Source organism: Centroberyx affinis, unplaced genomic scaffold (assembly GCF_046629955.1).
Source record: "Centroberyx affinis isolate AG114_WGS23_722 - 3 ecotype Tasmania unplaced genomic scaffold, CSIRO-AGI_Caff_v1 ptg002764l_1, whole genome shotgun sequence".
NCBI classification, from domain to species: Eukaryota; Metazoa; Chordata; class Actinopteri; order Beryciformes; family Berycidae; genus Centroberyx; species Centroberyx affinis.
The window spans coordinates 1,100,610-1,119,213 of NW_027280925.1; the positions used below are offsets into that span (position 1 = coordinate 1,100,610).

Below are 18,604 nucleotides of genomic sequence, written 5' to 3' on the forward strand. Positions count from 1 at the left end.
AAGTGCATCAGGTCATGGTTAACTTAGCTCAAGGGTATTTTTAAGTTGCAGTTTCATGGCTCCTTGGCTTTGGCCAAGTTAGGAACAAACTCTGGCACTGAATGGATTGTTGCAGAACAGGCTGGACCTCTTCCTGCTCACTAATCAGGAAGAGCATCTCTTTAACAAACCGAAATGAACATTTGAATGTAGTGAAATATGGTATTAGCTAACTTTGAATAAAGAAAATAAACAGTTCTTCCTACATATGCTGTAGAGCATTCCCTATATGTTGTTTAGTGGATGGGATATTTTCATGTATGAATGCGACAAGGGCTGAGGCAGACACCAGAGTTTAAGAGCGAGAACACAGAACAGGGTGGAGTGACACATGGTTACAGCAGGAAAAACTGGTGTGATGAGACAGGCTAAGATGGGCTTTTTTATTTTTGTCTACCTTTATTGGTCTACTCTAGGCTTGCGTAAGGTGACGGTTCATTGGTGTTGAAAGGTGAGTGATTTTTGGATTTTGCAATGATAACCTTCACATTCTTTGCACTCTTTTACCTACCCACTCAAAGCCCAGTTGAGGTGCCATTTATTTAAGTTGTATCATTTGGAAGTTACATTTCGCTGAGGGTTTTCTTGTAATAATTTGTTTTGCCATTTTTGCTTTATTCAATAGTCTAACTAGGGAGAGGCAGGAAAGCGGAGGCTCATGCGACATGGGTATCAGTTTTCAAATCTGGGAGAACGTCTTAGAGACAGTACATTTTGATCGGTCTGAATGACTTGGTATTTTCAGGAATCAAATGTAGTCTTTCTGGCAGGGTAGGGTGGGACTTCCACACTTCCTGAAAATTCTTGAGACTTACTATAGGCTAATAGTAATTAGCTAATCTCTTGTGGCAAATATGCATTTTGTCATTTTCCTTGGGTGCCACCCAACAGTACTTTTGATTCAACTAAATCAGGGGTTCTGAAACCTTTTTCAAACCAAGAACCATAAAATAAATAAACATTCAAAGATTGCCATCTGAGCCCTGAACCACTTTCTGATAATATTTTGGGCTTTTAGAAATTATTCTGTCCTGAATCATATTTTATATGTTGTAGGAAGGGAGCTAAAAGTGAAGAAAGTGAAAGACATATAAATAGATTCTGACAATGCAATTAAACAATAGTGATATTTAAGGGGACAAGGGGAGACCTCACTTTCCTGACTAATGACACAAAAATAGGTTGTTATTTTCATCTAGACTTGGTGCAGGTGCACGAGGGAAAACATCAAACTTGGTAGAGGGAACTCTGCACACTGCTCTTGCAATACATCAGTTATTTTACTGAACACAGTACAAACGTTTCAGACCAGTCTGGTCTTTCATCAAAATCTGAAACTGTATCTGATAAACTCTGATGAAAGACAAGATGGGTCTGAAACATTACTACTGTGTTCACTGAAATGATCCATGTGGTGTTGCAAGAGCAGTGTGCAGACTTCTCTTCACCATCCCTGCATAGCAACACTCTGCCCAAGACAGCAGGTTACTTCCCACACCCGTACTGTGTTTACTGACATTTTTCACTACAAGGAAATGAAGAACCCTTTCACATCCATCACCAGAGACACATTATTTTGAAAAGCAAAATAAAAGTATGCTAATTGATGTTATGTTCGAGAGTAATTGTTGCGGAAAATGACAACTTTGACAGGGTAATGAAAGCAGAAAGCATATATCTCAAATGGGGCTGACACAAAACATATTATATGGTCACTGCAATACGTAAACATCAGCAGTTCAAGTGAGGTGAGAGATGAGGTTTGGATAATAGGGATATTTGTAAAATATAATTATCCCCACACATGCTACCAGACTGTTTAAAAGCTGTTTTCCAAATTGAAGTTTTGAACTGTGGTGTTGGGGCAAACAGTTTTGTAAATGAGTAAAGGAAGATATGAGACATTCAGTCTTATAACATGATTCATGCTATTCATGGAACAATCACGATTTACCAGCTTCAATACAAATTTGTCACATTTACTGTATATGAAATCATTCAAAATCATTCTCAATTTCACAAAATGACTCCCCTCCACTCTTCTGTACAGGCAGAAGTCAGTTTGACAGAAATTATTCTCGATCTCAACAGAGAGACAGCTTGTTTAGGACCAGTTAACATACAAATTTTATAGTAATGTACAGCTATGTAATTTTGTTGTGACGGAAATGTACATTGAAGCCGATATGAATGCTGGTTGTTTATTTGAATGTATCATGCATTAAATGAGAATACTTGTGTCATATAGAGTTATATAACCATTTACTTTTGGCTACATCTAGATTACAGTCATTTTGCAGTGCATACTCTGTTTTTAGCCTTTTTACAGACAAACTTTACAGTGTCAAACCTGGCTTGAAATTAACTGCTCTCCTGGCCATCAAAGACGCCCTAAATAAAAAAAGACATAGATGTGACAATTAGTTTGTAAGGCGACAAGTTTTATTCATGTATTATTTCCTGGCGGAGACTTATATTTCTTCCTGTGGGTGTTAGGTGATTCACAGTACACAATGTACTTTGACAATGAAACTTTGACAAAACCAAATTAAAGCTCCATGCTCATTGTGATGGATTATTTAGCTTATAGGCAATTTTCAAATCTGTGGAAGTTGTTTTTCATAGCAGTAAACAGCTTCTTCTGAAGGGAGGAAAATGAGCCTTGATATCTCTAACTATGCTGACGGTGTAGACACCACCAGGAATAATGTAAAGAGGGGCAACCTAGACAATTAGCACACACTTTAAAAACCACCAGCATTATCCTTCAAGTGGTGAACCTTGTTCCTACTAAGCAAACCCTGTAAAAATGTATAAAGTACTGACTGGGGATGGATGGAGCCGCCATATAACAAAGCGCTGCAATTTGTCCAGTCTGGGTGGAAGAATGCAGAATGCAATCTCCATTGCATCATCTCATCCCTTTTGTTAAACTGGGGGACACACAAAGTATGGAAATATGCAAGTATGTAAGAAATGTAAGATATGCTATTGTATCTGTATGGTATGCTATTGTATCTATCTGTATGGTGTGCTATTGTATCTGTATGGTGTGTGACTACAAATAACAGGCGACGGATAGCTTGAATACATTGCTAACTTTGTCTGCTTTGTGATCAGATATCCCCGCTGCCCGTGCAAACCCATGAAATGCCACCATGAATTGTGGAATTGTGCTCAGCTTCCTAATGGGTGAGTCAGGTTACGCAGTACCGACTTTTCCATGAATAAACATAATAGCTGCACTTAAAATACACAACTCCTCAGCTGACGTCAGATGCCTTTATCAGACTGTGACATTTTGAAAAAAAAGGGACCTGGAAAAAGAAAATCACCTAAGGGATTATACAGTCAATTAATTTGCCCAGTTAGAGTGTTGTACAAAGTTTCCAAGATAAAAAGTGATATATCTTAGCCATAATATTGATTGCCGCTAATGCTTGTAATAAATGACGGTTCTTGTGCATTATTAATTGATATGAAACCTTCCACTTTTCCCTCTCTCTCAGCTTTCATTCCAACTCAGCTCAGCACTACATCCCATACAGAGACTCCAGAAATAAACGCAACAGATGTGGCTCCTCCGACAAGCGCAGTGACAGAGGTCAGTGCACTTTCAACACAAGTTGTTCAATCATTTGATGGGCAATATTCGCCTACACCAAAAACACAGACCATTCCAATGTTTGCAACCACACAGGCGGATATGAATACTCCAACTGGGGTATCCACATCTAGCTCTAACAGACAAGGAGATACAGCAGGAGCTCCAGCCATGACAAATACACCTGAGTTCATGGGACTTACATCAAACCCAAAGCAGGAAATGAATGCAACATCAACAGAGAAAATGACAAGTCATAATATAGCCTTTGCCAATGAAAGAAATAATTCTTCCAGTATCACTGAGCACTCTGACTCTACACCTATGACTGCTTTCCTCACACCTGCCCAAACCAGTTCTTCACCTGACATGACAACAGGCAAATCGGCTTCAGAGGCATCAGTAGTAAACCTTAGCAGTTCTTTGACGGACGAAGATCAGAATCTGTCTTCAACGTCTGTAAGCCTATCGACAACCCCAGTGGACAGTTTTGTTGGACCTAGCACTAATGCAGCGGAGCATGACAGGGAAGTGACTCATACTAGCTCCAATGGGACAAATGCACCAACAGTCTCAGCCTCAACTAAAACTCACTCTACCCAAGCTCTGACCTTGGCCTCCCCTATGCTGAATTCAACTGTGGTGAATACATCAACAGCCAGTGACACCCCTTCAGCATTGATGCATCAAGTTCCCACACATACAACCATGAACTCTACACAAACTGCACAGACAAGTTACTCGTCTACAAAGACTTCTGTGACGGCCAGGCCAGCCACACCTAGAGATTTGGATGCCACAGACAACAATTCAGCATCTACAATTACAAGCTTATCAAGAACTCAGTCTGTCCTCACAACCACAGCCACAGAAGCTATTTCTGGGTTCCCTGGCACTCAGTCAAATACAGCCTCTGTTGATGCAGTACTGAATTTATCCTCTTCGGCATTTGGATATTCAACTGATAAAGGTTCAACACCAGTGTTTACCCCAGTACCAGCAGGATCAAAGAATGGTTCATCCACTACAAGCACACTGAGAGATGGAAGCATACATTTAACTGCTGCGACCATTAATTCAGATTCGGAGGTATCAAAAACCTCCAATCCATCAGATGCAACAACTGTAAATTCATCTGCCATGAATTCCATGTTTTTAACAAATTCTACTCAAAATGTTTCCACTGTAGATACACTGAATTCAGTGAAAACCCGACCGGTTAGGAGTAGCTCAAGCAGGGCTTCAACGCTTAACCAAACATTTACAAATGAGAACATGAGTAGTCCTAGTCTTCACAATGAAACTGCCACCGAGAACACAAAGTCAACCTCAGGCCTTAACATGACACCACAAGGAACTTTCCCTCAGCAAACTACTTCCTCCACCACCAGGAACATTACAACATTCCCACAATATAAACCATCCACTCGTGGTGCAAATTCCTTATCAATAAACATCACGCAAGTGCAAAATTTGCAATCTAGTCAAACCACCCAGAAACAAACCACAGCATCTTTGCAAATGTCACCATCTGTAGTAGCACCAACAGAAACTTTAGCATCTACAAATGACACCACAACACCGGCCAGAACCATAGCATCTGTAGTGGCAGAATCCACAACAACACCATTACGAAATTCTAGATCTGTGGCAACAATGTCTATCTTAACACCAACACAAACTACACCAACGGTGGCAATGCCAATAGAAACTACAGCTACAACAGAGGAAACACCAACACAAACCACAGTTGCACAATCAACAACTCCAGGACAAACTACAGCATCTGTAACAATAAAATCAGCAACAACAGAATCCACAGCAACACCAACACAATCCATAGCATCCACAACAGGATCAACCACAATACCAACACAAACTACACTATCCATGGCAACAGGACTCACCACAACACAAACTGAAACAACATCTGTAGTGACAGAATCCACCACAACACCAACAGAAACTACGAAATCTGTAGCAACACAAAGCACAAAATCTGTCACAACAAAATCCACTACAACACCATTACAAATTACAGGATCCATGACAACATTATCTAACTTAACACCAACACAAACCTCACCATCCGTGGCAACACCAACACAAACAACAAATGTAGTAACACAATCAACAACTCCAGCACAAACTACAGCGTCTGCAACAACAGAACTCACTGCACCACCAGTAGAGGCCACAGGATCTGCAACAATTCAGTACATTTCAACTCCATCACAAACTACATCCTCCACCACAACACCAACAGAAAGTTTAGTATCTACAAATGACACCACAACACTGGCCAGAACTATAGCATCTGTAGTGACAGAATCCACAACAACACCATTACGAAATTCTGGATCTGTGGCAACAATGTCTATCTTAACACCAACACAAACTACACCAATGGTGGCAATGCCAATAGAAACTACAGCTACAAGAAGAACAGAGGAAACACCAACACAAACCACAGTTGCACAATCAACAACTCCAGGACAAACTACAGCATCTGTAACAATAAAATCAGCAACAACAGAATCCACAGCAACACCAACACAATCCATAGCATCCACAACAGGATCAACCACAATACCAACACAAACTACACTATCCATGGCAACAGGACTCACCACAACACAAACTGAAACAATATCTGTAGCGACAGAATCCACCACAACACCATTACAAACTATAACAACAAAATCAACACAAACTTCACCATCTGTGGCAACACCAACACAAACAACAAATGCAATAACACAATCAACAACTCCAGTACAAACTACAGCATCTGCAACAACAGAATCAATCACATCATCAACACAAAGTTCAGCATCTGTAAGAACAGTATCGCCCACAGCACGAAAACAAACTACTGCATCAACACTTCACACCACAACACCAACACACAGTATACCAACAGCATCAGCGACTATACAGACACAAACTACAGCATCCATAGCAATAGTATCCACAGCAACACCAACACCAACACAAACTACCAAATTCATAGCAACACTTTCAACCACAACTCCAGCACAAACTACAGCGTCTTTAAGCACAGAATCAATTATGTCACCAACACAAAGTTCACCATTTGTAACAACAGTATCAACCACAACTCCAACCGAAACTAATGTATCTGCAAGAAATTACACCACAACACAGACTCAAACTACAGCATCCATGACAGCAGTCTCCACAGTAACACCCACACAGTCTGTAGCATCCACAAGAGAATCAGCCACAATGCCAACACAAACAACATCGTCCATGGCAACAGGATTCACCACAACACCAGCTGAAACAATATCTGTAGTAACAGAATCCACCACAACACCAATACCAACTATAACATCTGTATCAACACATAGTACTACATCTGTAACAAGTTCCACCCCAACACCATTACAAAATACGGGATCCATGAGAACATTATCCACCTCAACACAAACACAAACTTTACCATCTGTGGCAACACCAACACAAACAACAAATATAACAAGGAAATCAACAACTCCAGCACAAACTACAGCATCTGTAACAATAGTATCTTCCACAGCACCAAAACAAACTACTGCATCAACAATTTACACCACAACACCAACACACAGTATACTTTTTACAACAGAATCAATGACTATACCAACACAAACTGCACCATCTGTGGCAACAGCATCCACAGCGACACCAATACAAACTACAACATCCACAGCAGAATCAACCACAACACCAACCCAAACTACAACTATAGTAGCAACAAGATTCCCCACAACACCAACAGAAACAATATCTGGAGTAAAAGAACCCACCGCAACAACGTTACAAACTATAACATCTGCATCAACACATAGTATAGCATCTGTAGCAGCAATATCCACAACTACACCATTACACAATTCTGGATCCGTGACAACATCATCTAACTTAACACCACCACAAGCCACGGCATCAGTAACAACAGAACTCACTGCACCACCAGTAGAGGCCACAGGCTCCGCAACAACTCAGTACATTTCAACTGTATCACAAACTACAGCATCCACTGTTACACCAACACAAACGATAACAACAAAATCTGCCACAAGACCAGTACAAACTACAGCACCTATCGCAACAGAATCAAGACCAATACAAACTGCATTTGTAACAACACAATCAATCACTACTCCAGTACAAACTACAGCATCAGTAACAACAGAATCAATCACATCACCAACACAAAGTTCACCATATGTGGCAACAGTATCAACCATAACACCAACCCAGACTATTGTATCTACAACAAATTACATCACAACACCAGCCACAACAATAGCATCTGTTGTGACAGAATCCACCACAACACCAAGACAAAATACAACATCTGCAGCTACAAAATCCACCACAACACCACTGCAAAATACTGGATCCGTGACATTATCAAACTTAACAGCAACACAAACTACACCATCCATGGCAACACCACTAGAAACTACAGCTACCAAAACAACAGAGGAAACACCAACACAACCCACAGCTGTAACAACACAATCAACATCTCCAGCACAAACTACAGCATCTGTTACAACAGAATCGATTACGTCACCAACACAAAGTTCATCATATGTAGCAGCAGTATCGCCCACAACTCCAACTGAAACTAATGTATCTGCAAGAAATTACACCACAACACAGACTCAAACTACAGCATCCATGACAGCAGTCTCCACAGTAACACCCACACAGTCTGTAGCATCCACAAGAGAATCAGCCACAATGCCAACACAAACAACATCGTCCCTGGCAACAGGATTCACCACAACACCAGCTGAAACAATATCTGTAGTAACAGAATCCACCACAACACCAATACCAACTATAATATCTGTATCAACACATAGTACTACATCTGTAACAAGTTCCACCCCAACACCATTACAAAATACGGGATCCATGAGAACATTATCCACCTCAACACAAACACAAACTTTACCATCTGTGGCAACACCAACACAAACAACAAATATAACAAGGAAATCAACAACTCCAGCACAAACTACAGCATCTGTAACAATAGTATCTTCCACAGCACCAAAACAAACTACTGCATCAACAATTTACACCACAACACCAACACACAGTATACTTTTTAAAACAGAATCAATGACTATACCAACACAAACTGCACCATCTGTGGCAACAGCATCCACAGCGACACCAATACAAACTACAACATCCACAGCAGAATCAACCACAACACCAACCCAAACTACAACTAAAGTAGCAACAAGATTCCCCACAACACCAACAGAAACAATATCTGGAGTAAAAGAACCCACCGCAACAACGTTACAAACTATAACATCTGCATCAACACATAGTATAGCATCTGTAGCAGCAATATCCACAACTACACCATTACACAATTCTGGATCCGTGACAACATCATCTAACTTAACACCACCACAAGCCACGGCATCAGTAACAACAGAACTCACTGCACCACCAGTAGAGGCCACAGGCTCCGCAACAACTCAGTACATTTCAACTGTATCACAAACTACAGCATCCACTGTTACACCAACACAAACGATAACAACAAAATCTGCCACAAGACCAGTACAAACTACAGCACCTATCGCAACAGAATCAAGACCAATACAAACTGCATTTGTAACAACACAATCAATCACAACTCCAGTACAAACTACAGCATCAGTAACAACAGAATCAATCACATCACCAACACAAAGTTCACCATATGTGGCAACAGTATCAACCATAACACCAACCCAGACTACTGTATCTACAACAAATTACACCACAACGCCAGCCACAACAATAGCATCTGTTGTGACAGAATCCACCACAACACCAAGACAAAATACAACATCTGCAGCTACAAAATCCACCACAACACCACTGCAAAATACTGGATCCATGACATTATCAAACTTAACAGCAACACAAACTACACCATCCATGGCAACACCACTAGAAACTACGGCTACCAAAACAACAGAGGAAACACCAACACAACCCACAGCTGTAACAACACAATCAACATCTCCAGCACAAACTACAGCATCTGTTACAACAGAATCGATTACGTCACCAACACAAAGTTCAGTGTCTGTAACAACAGTATCAACCACAACTCCAACTGAAACTAATGTATCTGCAAGAAATTACACCACAACACAGACTCAAACTACAGCATCCATGACAGCAGTCTCCACAGTAACACCCACACAGTCTGTAGCATCCACAAGAGAATCAGCCACAATGCCAACACAAACAACATCGTCCCTGGCAACAGGATTCACCACAACACCAGCTGAAACAATATCTGTAGTAACAGAATCCACCACAACACCAATACCAACTATAACATCTGTATCAACACATAGTACTACATCTGTAACAAGTTCCACCCCAACACCATTACAAAATACAGGATCCATGAGAACATTATCCACCTCAACACAAACACAAACTTTACCATCTGTGGCAACACCAACACAAACAACAAATATAACAAGGAAATCAACAACTCCAGCACAAACTACAGCATCTGTAACAATAGTATCTTCCACAGCACCAAAACAAACTACTGCATCAACAATTTACACCACAACACCAACACACAGTATACTTTTTACAACAGAATCAATGACTATACCAACACAAACTGCACCATCTGTGGCAACAGTATCCACAGCGACACCAATACAAACATCCACAGCAGAATCAACCACAACACCAACCCAAACCACAACTAAAGTAGCAACAAGATTCCCCACAACACCAACAGAAACAATATCTGGAGTAAAAGAACCCACCGCAACAACGTTACAAACTATAACATCTGCATCAACACATAGTATAGCATCTGTAGCAGCAATATCCACAACTACACCATTACACAATTCTGGATCCGTGACAACATCATCTAACTTAACACCACCACAAGCCACGGCATCAGTAACAACAGAACTCACTGCACCACCAGTAGAGGCCACAGGCTCTGCAACAACTCAGTACATTTCAACTGTATCACAAACTACAGCATCCACTGTTACACCAACACAAACGATAACAACAAAATCTGCCACAAGACGAGTACAAACTACAGCACCTATCGCAACAGAATCAAGACCAATACAAACTGCATTTGTAACAACACAATCAATCACAACTCCAGTACAAACTACAGCATCAGTAACAACAGAATCAATCACATCACAAAGTTCACCATATGTGGCAACAGTATCAACCATAACACCGACCCAGACTACTGTATCTACAACAAATTACACCACAACGCCAGCCACAACAATAGCATCTGTTGTGACAGAATCCACCACAACACCAAGACAAAATACAACATCTGCAGCTACAAAATCCACCACAACACCACTGCAAAATACTGGATCCATGACATTATCAAACTTAACAGCAACACAAACTACACCATCCATGGCAACACCACTAGAAACTACAGCTACCAAAACAACAGAGGAAACACCAACACAACCCACAGCTGTAACAACACAATCAACAACTCCAGCACAAACTATAGCATCTGTTACAACAGAATCAATCATATCACCAACACAAGGTTCATCATCTGTAGCAGCAGTATCGCCCGCAGCACCAAAACAAACTGCTACATCGACAACAATTCACACCACAGAACCAACACACAGTATATCATTTACAACAGAATCAGCAACTATACCAGGACAAACTACACCATCACCAGCATCTACAGCAACACTAACACAAACTACAACATCCACAACAGTATCAAGCACAACACCAACCCAAACTAATATATCCACAACAAATTACACTGCAACACAAACTACAGCATCAGTGGCAACAGTATCCACAGCAACACCAACACAAACTACAACTTCTGTGGCAACAGAACCCACCACAACACCATTACCAACTATACCATCTGTATCAACACATAGTACAACATCTGTAAGAACAATTTCTGCCACAACACCATTACAAAATACTGGATCCGTGGCAACAGTACCTATCTTAACACCACCACAAGCCACAGCATCAACAGAACTCACTGCACCACCAGTAGAGGCCACAGGATCTGCAACAACTCAGTACATTTCAACTCTATCACAAACTACAGCCTCCACCGCAACACCAATACAAATGATAACAACAAAATCTGCCACAACACCAGTACAAACTGCAGCAGAATCAAGACCAATACAAACTGCCTTTGTAACAACGCAATCAACAACTCCACTAGAAATTATAGCATCTACAAACAAGCCACAAGTGATTTCTGAAACCAACACCTCTACAGCAGTGTTACAAACTAAATCTACTGTGTCACCGGTCCTGAGCACAGATGTAGAGACTACCAAACAACCAGGAACAACATCCCCAAATTCGGCTGTGATCAACACTCCTACACAGAGGTCAACATCATCATCTCCCATCACATTAAGTGCATCGTTAGGTATCCCTTCGGCTACAATGACTACACCAGTACACACACAGACTAGACACTCTTCAGTTGCTGCCCATATATCATACACTGAATTGCCAACTAATACAGCCACTCACTCATTAGATTCAGCTGCATCCATGACACACAACACACAGGCAGCATCATCCTCATCCTCAACATTTTTAAAGTCATCATTTACATTACAGACATCCCTCGCAACATCAGCTTTGTCATTACAAACTACACAAACAGGCTCATCCGCCCCCAACACAGCACCGTACAACACCACATCTCCAAACTCGACATCCATTACATCTTCCTCAACATCAGGAACAGTGGATTCATTTTCAGTTCAGACTACAAATGTGGAGATGACTTCAATGCCTGTATCAACAGATGGGACACCTACCCAAAGCCCTCAAGTTACTGTTACAGGAGGGATGAACCGTAGCTCTTCGACAGCTACCTCAACAACTCCCAAAAGTGGAACTCCAGTAAGCGCTCTGAGAAGCACTGAGATTCAGACATTTTCAACTGTTGCCCCCATTTCATCAGATCTGACACCCACACTTGAGACAGTGGATGCCAGCTCTTTACCTACACCTGAACTTGTGTCTCAAACCACTTTAGCCGCCACCCGAAAAACATCAAATTCAACCTTCCACCCTGTGACAGCGAACACGGAGGTTACCACCGATAGAGGTTCTCTGGAGCCGACATCCTCATTTTCCTCTGAAGCATCAGCCCTCAAACCTACGACAGTCAACACAACACAAGAGCAAGCAACACCTACTTTTGTCCCATCCTCTAGGGGAACCATTGTGTTCTTCAGACATACCCCAAAAATTGCTGTTTTTAGGCCCATTGTCTTTGCTTATCCAACTGTTATCCGCGCCACATTCCCTGTTTCAAAGGCCAATGATACAACCTTGGCCACTGCGTCCCTCAATGCAACGAACTCTGGGACGTTTCCTCTCACCAAAACATCCAACAGCGGCAATGTGGGAAATGAGGACTCAGAAGAGTCAGAGGGAACGCTGCACATGCAGATGCGGTTAAATGATGAATTCAACTCTGCACTCTTGAATCCAAACACCGCAGAGCACCAAAGGCTCGCTCAGAACATCACAAGAGAGGTAATTACCTTATTCTTATTACCTTATTCTTTTTTTTTCAAACAATGTGGGTATGCTGTGTGTACACCAGTCAAAAGTTTAGATACACCACATTTTTCTTTATTTTTACTATTTTCCACATTTTAGAATAATAGTAAAGACATCAAAACTATGAAATAACACCAAATGACCAAAAAAGTGTTAAACAAATCAAAACTATCTCATATATCAGATTCTTTAAAGTTTCCTTGATGGAAAGGCAAAGACTTTGGAAAGAAATTCATACATAGGCATCAACTTCACTACTTATATTTGTCTAAGAAACAAATTTCAAACATTTAAGCATAAGTCTTTAGATCAAAATGGCTTTAAGATCATGAAAAACATAGCAGACATTCAATCAGGTGTGTCCAAACGTTTGACTGGTACTGTATATTGTATATATGTTGTGATATGTGAGTGTGAGTGTATGTGTTCAGCTATGTGCTCAGTGTGTGTCCTTAACATGTCTTGTTCACAGGTTGGCAATGCTTTCAGGAAGAAATATCCAGAGTCGTTTCTTAAAAGCACAATAAACAGATTCTGGTAAGATTTGATTTCAGAATTAAATATGCAATAGGTTAAATCTGTCTTTCATATTACTTTATTTTAACTATTTTGTTTTCTCTGCAGGAACGGCTCGGTGGGAGTGGATATGACTCTAACCTTCAGGAATCAGGAATCAGTTCCAAGCAGCACCACAGCAGTACAAGTCATTAAAGACTCATTAAATGCTAGAGAGACTTCTCTGGATATTTTACCAACTAGCATCATCGCAAGTAAGTAGTAACCAATCATATAAAATATTACAAGCCATGGACAGATTGTTGTACCAATCGTGTAAAGGCATTCTCTGCAGTAAACACATTCATCTTTCTCATACACAGATACAGACCGCCAGAACAATTAGACACTGAAGCCTTCTAGAGAGGATGGGGTGTCAGTCTGGTTGATGGTCTCTGGAGTTACAGCAGCACTCAATGGGCCACCAACACACTCAAACTACCGCACACTCTGAGGAGGAAAGTGTGGAAGACACTTGAATGCTTCTAAATGACTCATAACATGCGCAAATCCACAAAGAAAAACAAGTCCCAGTGAAAATTACAAAGCACTTGCCACACTCAAGAACTGTGACTGGTTTACTGAAGCGATATTATGTAACATGACGTCTATGAAGAACATCAGAATGGGTTTCATGTCAAACCGATAGGCGATAAGTCTTTCTTTTTTTAGCAGAAGGATGCCTGCATCTCAAAATAGATCTTTTCAACATTGTTACACCAACATTTTCTCACACTGTTGCTAATTCTTAGCTTGTCCAAGCCTCAAGTGCACTGGACTGTAAAGCGCTGTAAAGAGGCAGCTGTCAAGCATACAGTGTATAGCTACAAATAGATCTGTCTGTCACCTAATACAGTGCCGTGGAACGTAAAGTCAAACATTAAATGACGTCAAAGTACTTTCTCCCTGCGTGTTTGCGTCGGTATGCCTGTTACTTTACCTCTGTGTGTGTGTGTGTGTGTGTGTGTGTGTGTGTGTGTGTGTGTGTGATGCTTAATCGGTGTGCTATTTGAGTTCGCACCTCAGGCATTACTGGTAATAGAGCATGTGTTTCAGCAAGATGTCCTTTGTGTTTTGAGATAACAGAACACTTGAATGCTAATCCTATTTTTAAACACAGGTGAACACAAAAAGAATCATTCTCTGGATTATATGGAATGGCCTATATGATTTTATTCTCTTACCTGACATTTATGCATTTTTTTTGTTTTATTGCTTTCTTTTTGTTGCCATTTAGTGTACATTTCAGTTGTGTCTTTGTCAATTGCATTTTTTTTTTCTATCTTAAGGTGAGATCTTTTGATTTTTAACTATACAGATTTTTAACATTACAGTGGACCTTAATTAACCAAACCCCTCAGGTTGTGTGGGAAAATTAAATGTTGAAGACACAGTAATCAATTGAAATTCCAATACAATGTTTGCTCTTTCACCATAACTATGTGAAATGGACTTCTATCTGATATTGTCATGATTATAGACTATTGATTCACCATTAAAATTATTCGTTATAAAAATGTGTCTTGTAAAGGCATTTCACTCTCAGTCCACAGGATTTGAAAAACAGGATTTGCATGAAGACGGGCCAACTTGGCAGTCAATTGATCCTAAGCCCGAGGCTTTTGATCTATATAGGTGCACTAAGGAAATAAATATTTCAACCCAGTGAGTGTATTAACATTTACAAGCAGTATTCCATATATTAAATCGTATTCTTGTTAAGGTCGTGTTAAGGATGATTCATATGTATCTTCACATCCTGATCACAAATAGCTATGTATAGATGAACAAACAAAATGTTCTTAATATTATTATGGAAACAAAATGTACACAGACTACAAACAACAACCGATGCCATAATGTCATAAGTCACAGCTTTCATATCCTGGTTTCCCACGATTGGGACTTGAGCTTATGATGCATCTCTTATAAAGAATACTTGAGATTCCCATTGTTAATGTGCATGAAAAGCATTGGGCATTTTATAACATTTCTCGCAGCAGATCTTTAGTGGGATTCAGAGCCATATCTCAAGATATCCGGTGAGAACAAAGGAGGAAGTGTTTGCCGTTGGGTTCTGAGGCTACGAAAAACCTGTGTCATTACTTCCTTCACAGAATAAAAATATATTCTGGTGCTTTATTGTCTTGAGCTGGGAAGGTGACATACTGTACAGACACACCAGGTATGAAAGTATTTGGACATAAATAGTAACCCCTACCTACCAAAGACATCTCACAATCTGCGATTTACGATCTAAAAACAGGTTGAGTCGATGCTAAATTTGGATTCGACACTCAGGTCAGTTGCCTTTTCTTTGTGCGAGTATTTTACAAGTCAAGGTTTTATCAACACTGGTTTATCACCAAAATAAAATCCATGACTTGCAATGACCTTCAAATGAGAAAGAGGAGAATGAATATTGCAGTTGCACCGATGTCCCTTGAATTATTATTTTCTATCCAATTCTGTACATTCATTGCAAATAATTAATATATACTAAAATTAAAAACTAAAGGAGTTTTAAAGTAATAATCTATGACATTTTCATAGAAATAAATGTCCATTTCACTCTATCGCCGAATGATTCAGCCTATGTCCATTTGGCTGTTCGGGTCGGGTAGGTCTTTCCCGGGAAAAATCCTCTGATGCACATGAAGTGATGCATTTTCTGTTTCCTGCAGTGCAGCAACAGCGGTTTGTTTGGAATAAACAGAAGAACGTCACAGTACTGGACACACTGTTTGATTGACAAGTGATCAATTGGCACCAAACATGACATCAAAATCAAAAATAAAGATCTTGAGGATTTACCACTTTACTATGCATATTCAATAGGCTGCTTTGGTCACAGGGTCACACTCTGCATGTGGAGGACAATGTCGGCTTTCATGAAAAGAAGAAAAGCTAAATTGGAATTATAATTCTTGTGTTATTTCTATGGAATAGGACAGTCGAGTTTGAGTATTTAAATGAATTTGTATATTCAAATTAGCTTTATATAATCAGTGAGTTGCCTTGTCCATTGTTTCCCTTTCATTTTCTGTGTATTTGTACATCGATAATCTTCAGTTTACTCCCCACATGCTGCATTAGTCAACTTTCACTGACACTAAGGTTGGCAGCTGAATACAAGAGCAGTTTCACCATTTGTTTTTGTTTTTTTCAAAACATCTGATTTTGAAAGAGTCCAGGAAATAAGTTTTGTAAATTAAATAATCATCCATCAAGTAGAAATTTAAGGACTGAAGTAATGATGCTGTGTTGGTTTATGGTTAGCATCATGGTTTGCTCTTTGTCTGGAGGAATTTGATGAAAGGATCACATTAGACACCTTTTTTCCCTGTTACTTTTTATTTTGTTACATTTATATTGTATTAATTTGATTGGCACCCATAATGCCATCACTTACTGTCCCATTAGGTGGAACTTCCTCAAGCCTGTGACACGAGATAACACATCTGGTTAGGGCACGTAAGTGGAATGCATCAACAACACACACCTTAAAGAGCAGAACAAAGGAAGGCTCTCTGGTATGGGACTGAGCCAAGGAACTGACAGAGTTTTTTCTCTTTTTTTTTGTTTTGTTTTGTCTTTCACTAATGTGTGAAACCATTTCTGAAAAAAGTCATCACCTGTCTGTCACGTCACATCACGTCACTTCCCTTCCCTTCCCTTCCCTGCACAATATATAAGGCCTGACTGTGGCCTGCCACAAAAGGTGTGCACCACAGATGTAAAATGGATTAAATCGGTATATCAGGAAATAGTATTAAAAAAAAGAATACGAATCTGAAATACGTCAAACAGCAGAATTTATAATCGGTGACTCTTTCTTTTTGGGTAAGTACATCTTCATGTCGATATTCTACTTTTTAAAAAATTTATTTTTATTTTATTAACAGATAAATCAGATGGCATTTCTTAGGTGTCAACATTTTCTCCCATAGCTGAAAGTGAAGGGTAACAGATTTTTTTACCCTCATCTTTACAAATAGTCACTTTTTTATTTAATTATAAATAATGCCTCATTGACATTACATGTTGTTATTAATGTACTATTTTTTTTTCCCCAATATCTTATCTTTAGCTGTTTATCTTAGTTTGGTCTTTTTTAAAATTTAAATGTATTTCTTTTTTTTTTTCATCCATCCTGTAGCTACAACTCACTTAGACAATTTGAGAGCTTATGATGACAGAAAGAGCCTTTTTTTCACCAAAATGATAAAAACACAGTTATTTACATGCACACCAATATCCTGTTCATTCTGGATATAATTATTGATATTAAAAAATCAGTGTCAGCTAGACAACAGCTCCTCTGTAGCTTGTTCTTGCTCAAGGACACTTCAGCAGGGAAGATGCTTGTCGACACTGGGGATTGAACCTGGATCCTGCAGTCTCCTTACTCACTATACTACAGTTAGAGCATTTAGATATCATATAATAACCTGGATACGCTCTTATCCCAATAAGGAGAAATGGGAAGCTGAGGCATGCATACGCTTTCTTCCATCTACTGTCGGTATCTGCATGTGCTCATTTTCTAACATTCATCATGTAGACAGAGATTCTTGTGAGTGGGGTATGAAGAAGCAGACAAACAGCCTGTCTGGAATAAGACCTCAACCAGGATTTGACTTGAATTGAGCTTTTTGCTAGCAGCAGAGACTGAAACACACATATGAACAAGACAGGACAGAAATATTACATTACAAAAACAGGAAAAAAAAAAAACATATCACAGAGCCCTAGAAAATGGTAATGATAATG

General features: G+C 39.8%; 3 protein-coding genes across 5 annotated transcripts; all 3 read left to right on the plus strand.

Moving 5' to 3' along the window:
• Nucleotides 1-468: 468 nt before the first annotated feature.
• LOC139657836 (mucin-2-like) lies at nt 469-15,375 on the plus strand. 3 transcript variants are annotated; one of them, XM_071535772.1, is made up of 7 exons: nt 469-490; nt 3,160-3,231; nt 3,549-3,643; nt 13,028-13,249; nt 13,749-13,813; nt 13,901-14,046; nt 14,155-15,375. In XM_071535772.1, the coding sequence occupies exons 2-7, from the start codon at nt 3,198-3,200 to the stop codon at nt 14,175-14,177; spliced, it is 585 nt and encodes a 194-aa protein (XP_071391873.1). In that variant the 5' UTR covers nt 469-490; nt 3,160-3,197; the 3' UTR covers nt 14,178-15,375. The 3 variants fall into 3 exon arrangements, with proteins under 3 accessions (XP_071391873.1, XP_071391874.1, XP_071391872.1); XM_071535773.1 differs by lacking the exon at nt 13,028-13,249; XM_071535771.1 differs by lacking the exons at nt 469-490; nt 3,160-3,231; nt 3,549-3,643 and having other exon boundaries at nt 10,944-13,249.
• On the plus strand, nt 4,437-6,948 carry LOC139657857 (uncharacterized). Its single transcript, XM_071535807.1, has 3 exons — nt 4,437-4,472; nt 4,916-5,912; nt 6,812-6,948. The coding sequence occupies exons 1-3, from the start codon at nt 4,437-4,439 to the stop codon at nt 6,946-6,948; spliced, it is 1,170 nt and encodes a 389-aa protein (XP_071391908.1).
• Nucleotides 7,280-10,581, plus strand: LOC139657814 (mucin-2-like). Its single transcript, XM_071535742.1, has 2 exons — nt 7,280-10,135; nt 10,510-10,581. The coding sequence occupies exons 1-2, from the start codon at nt 7,280-7,282 to the stop codon at nt 10,579-10,581; spliced, it is 2,928 nt and encodes a 975-aa protein (XP_071391843.1).
• Nucleotides 15,376-18,604: the final 3,229 nt, after the last annotated feature.

Coding starts and splice junctions, on each gene's coding strand:
- LOC139657857 (XM_071535807.1), top strand. CDS start 4,437: ATGCCACAGACAACAATTCAGCATCTACAATTACAA. Junction 4,473..4,915: donor TTCAGCATCTACAATTACAA/GCTTATCAAGAA, acceptor TTTACAAATGAG/AACATGAGTAGTCCTAGTCT. Junction 5,913..6,811: donor CACCACAACACCAACAGAAA/GTTTAGTATCTA, acceptor ACCACAACACAG/ACTCAAACTACAGCATCCAT.
- LOC139657814 (XM_071535742.1), top strand. CDS start 7,280: ATGACTATACCAACACAAACTGCACCATCTGTGGCAACAGCATCCACA. Junction 10,136..10,509: donor CACAAACTTTACCATCTGTG/GCAACACCAACA, acceptor ATCAACACATAG/TATAGCATCTGTAGCAGCAA.
- LOC139657836 (XM_071535771.1), top strand. CDS start 11,063: ATGACATTATCAAACTTAACAGCAACACAAACTACACCATCCATGGCA. Junction 13,814..13,900: donor AGCACAATAAACAGATTCTG/GTAAGATTTGAT, acceptor TTTTCTCTGCAG/GAACGGCTCGGTGGGAGTGG. Junction 14,047..14,154: donor ACCAACTAGCATCATCGCAA/GTAAGTAGTAAC, acceptor TCTCATACACAG/ATACAGACCGCCAGAACAAT.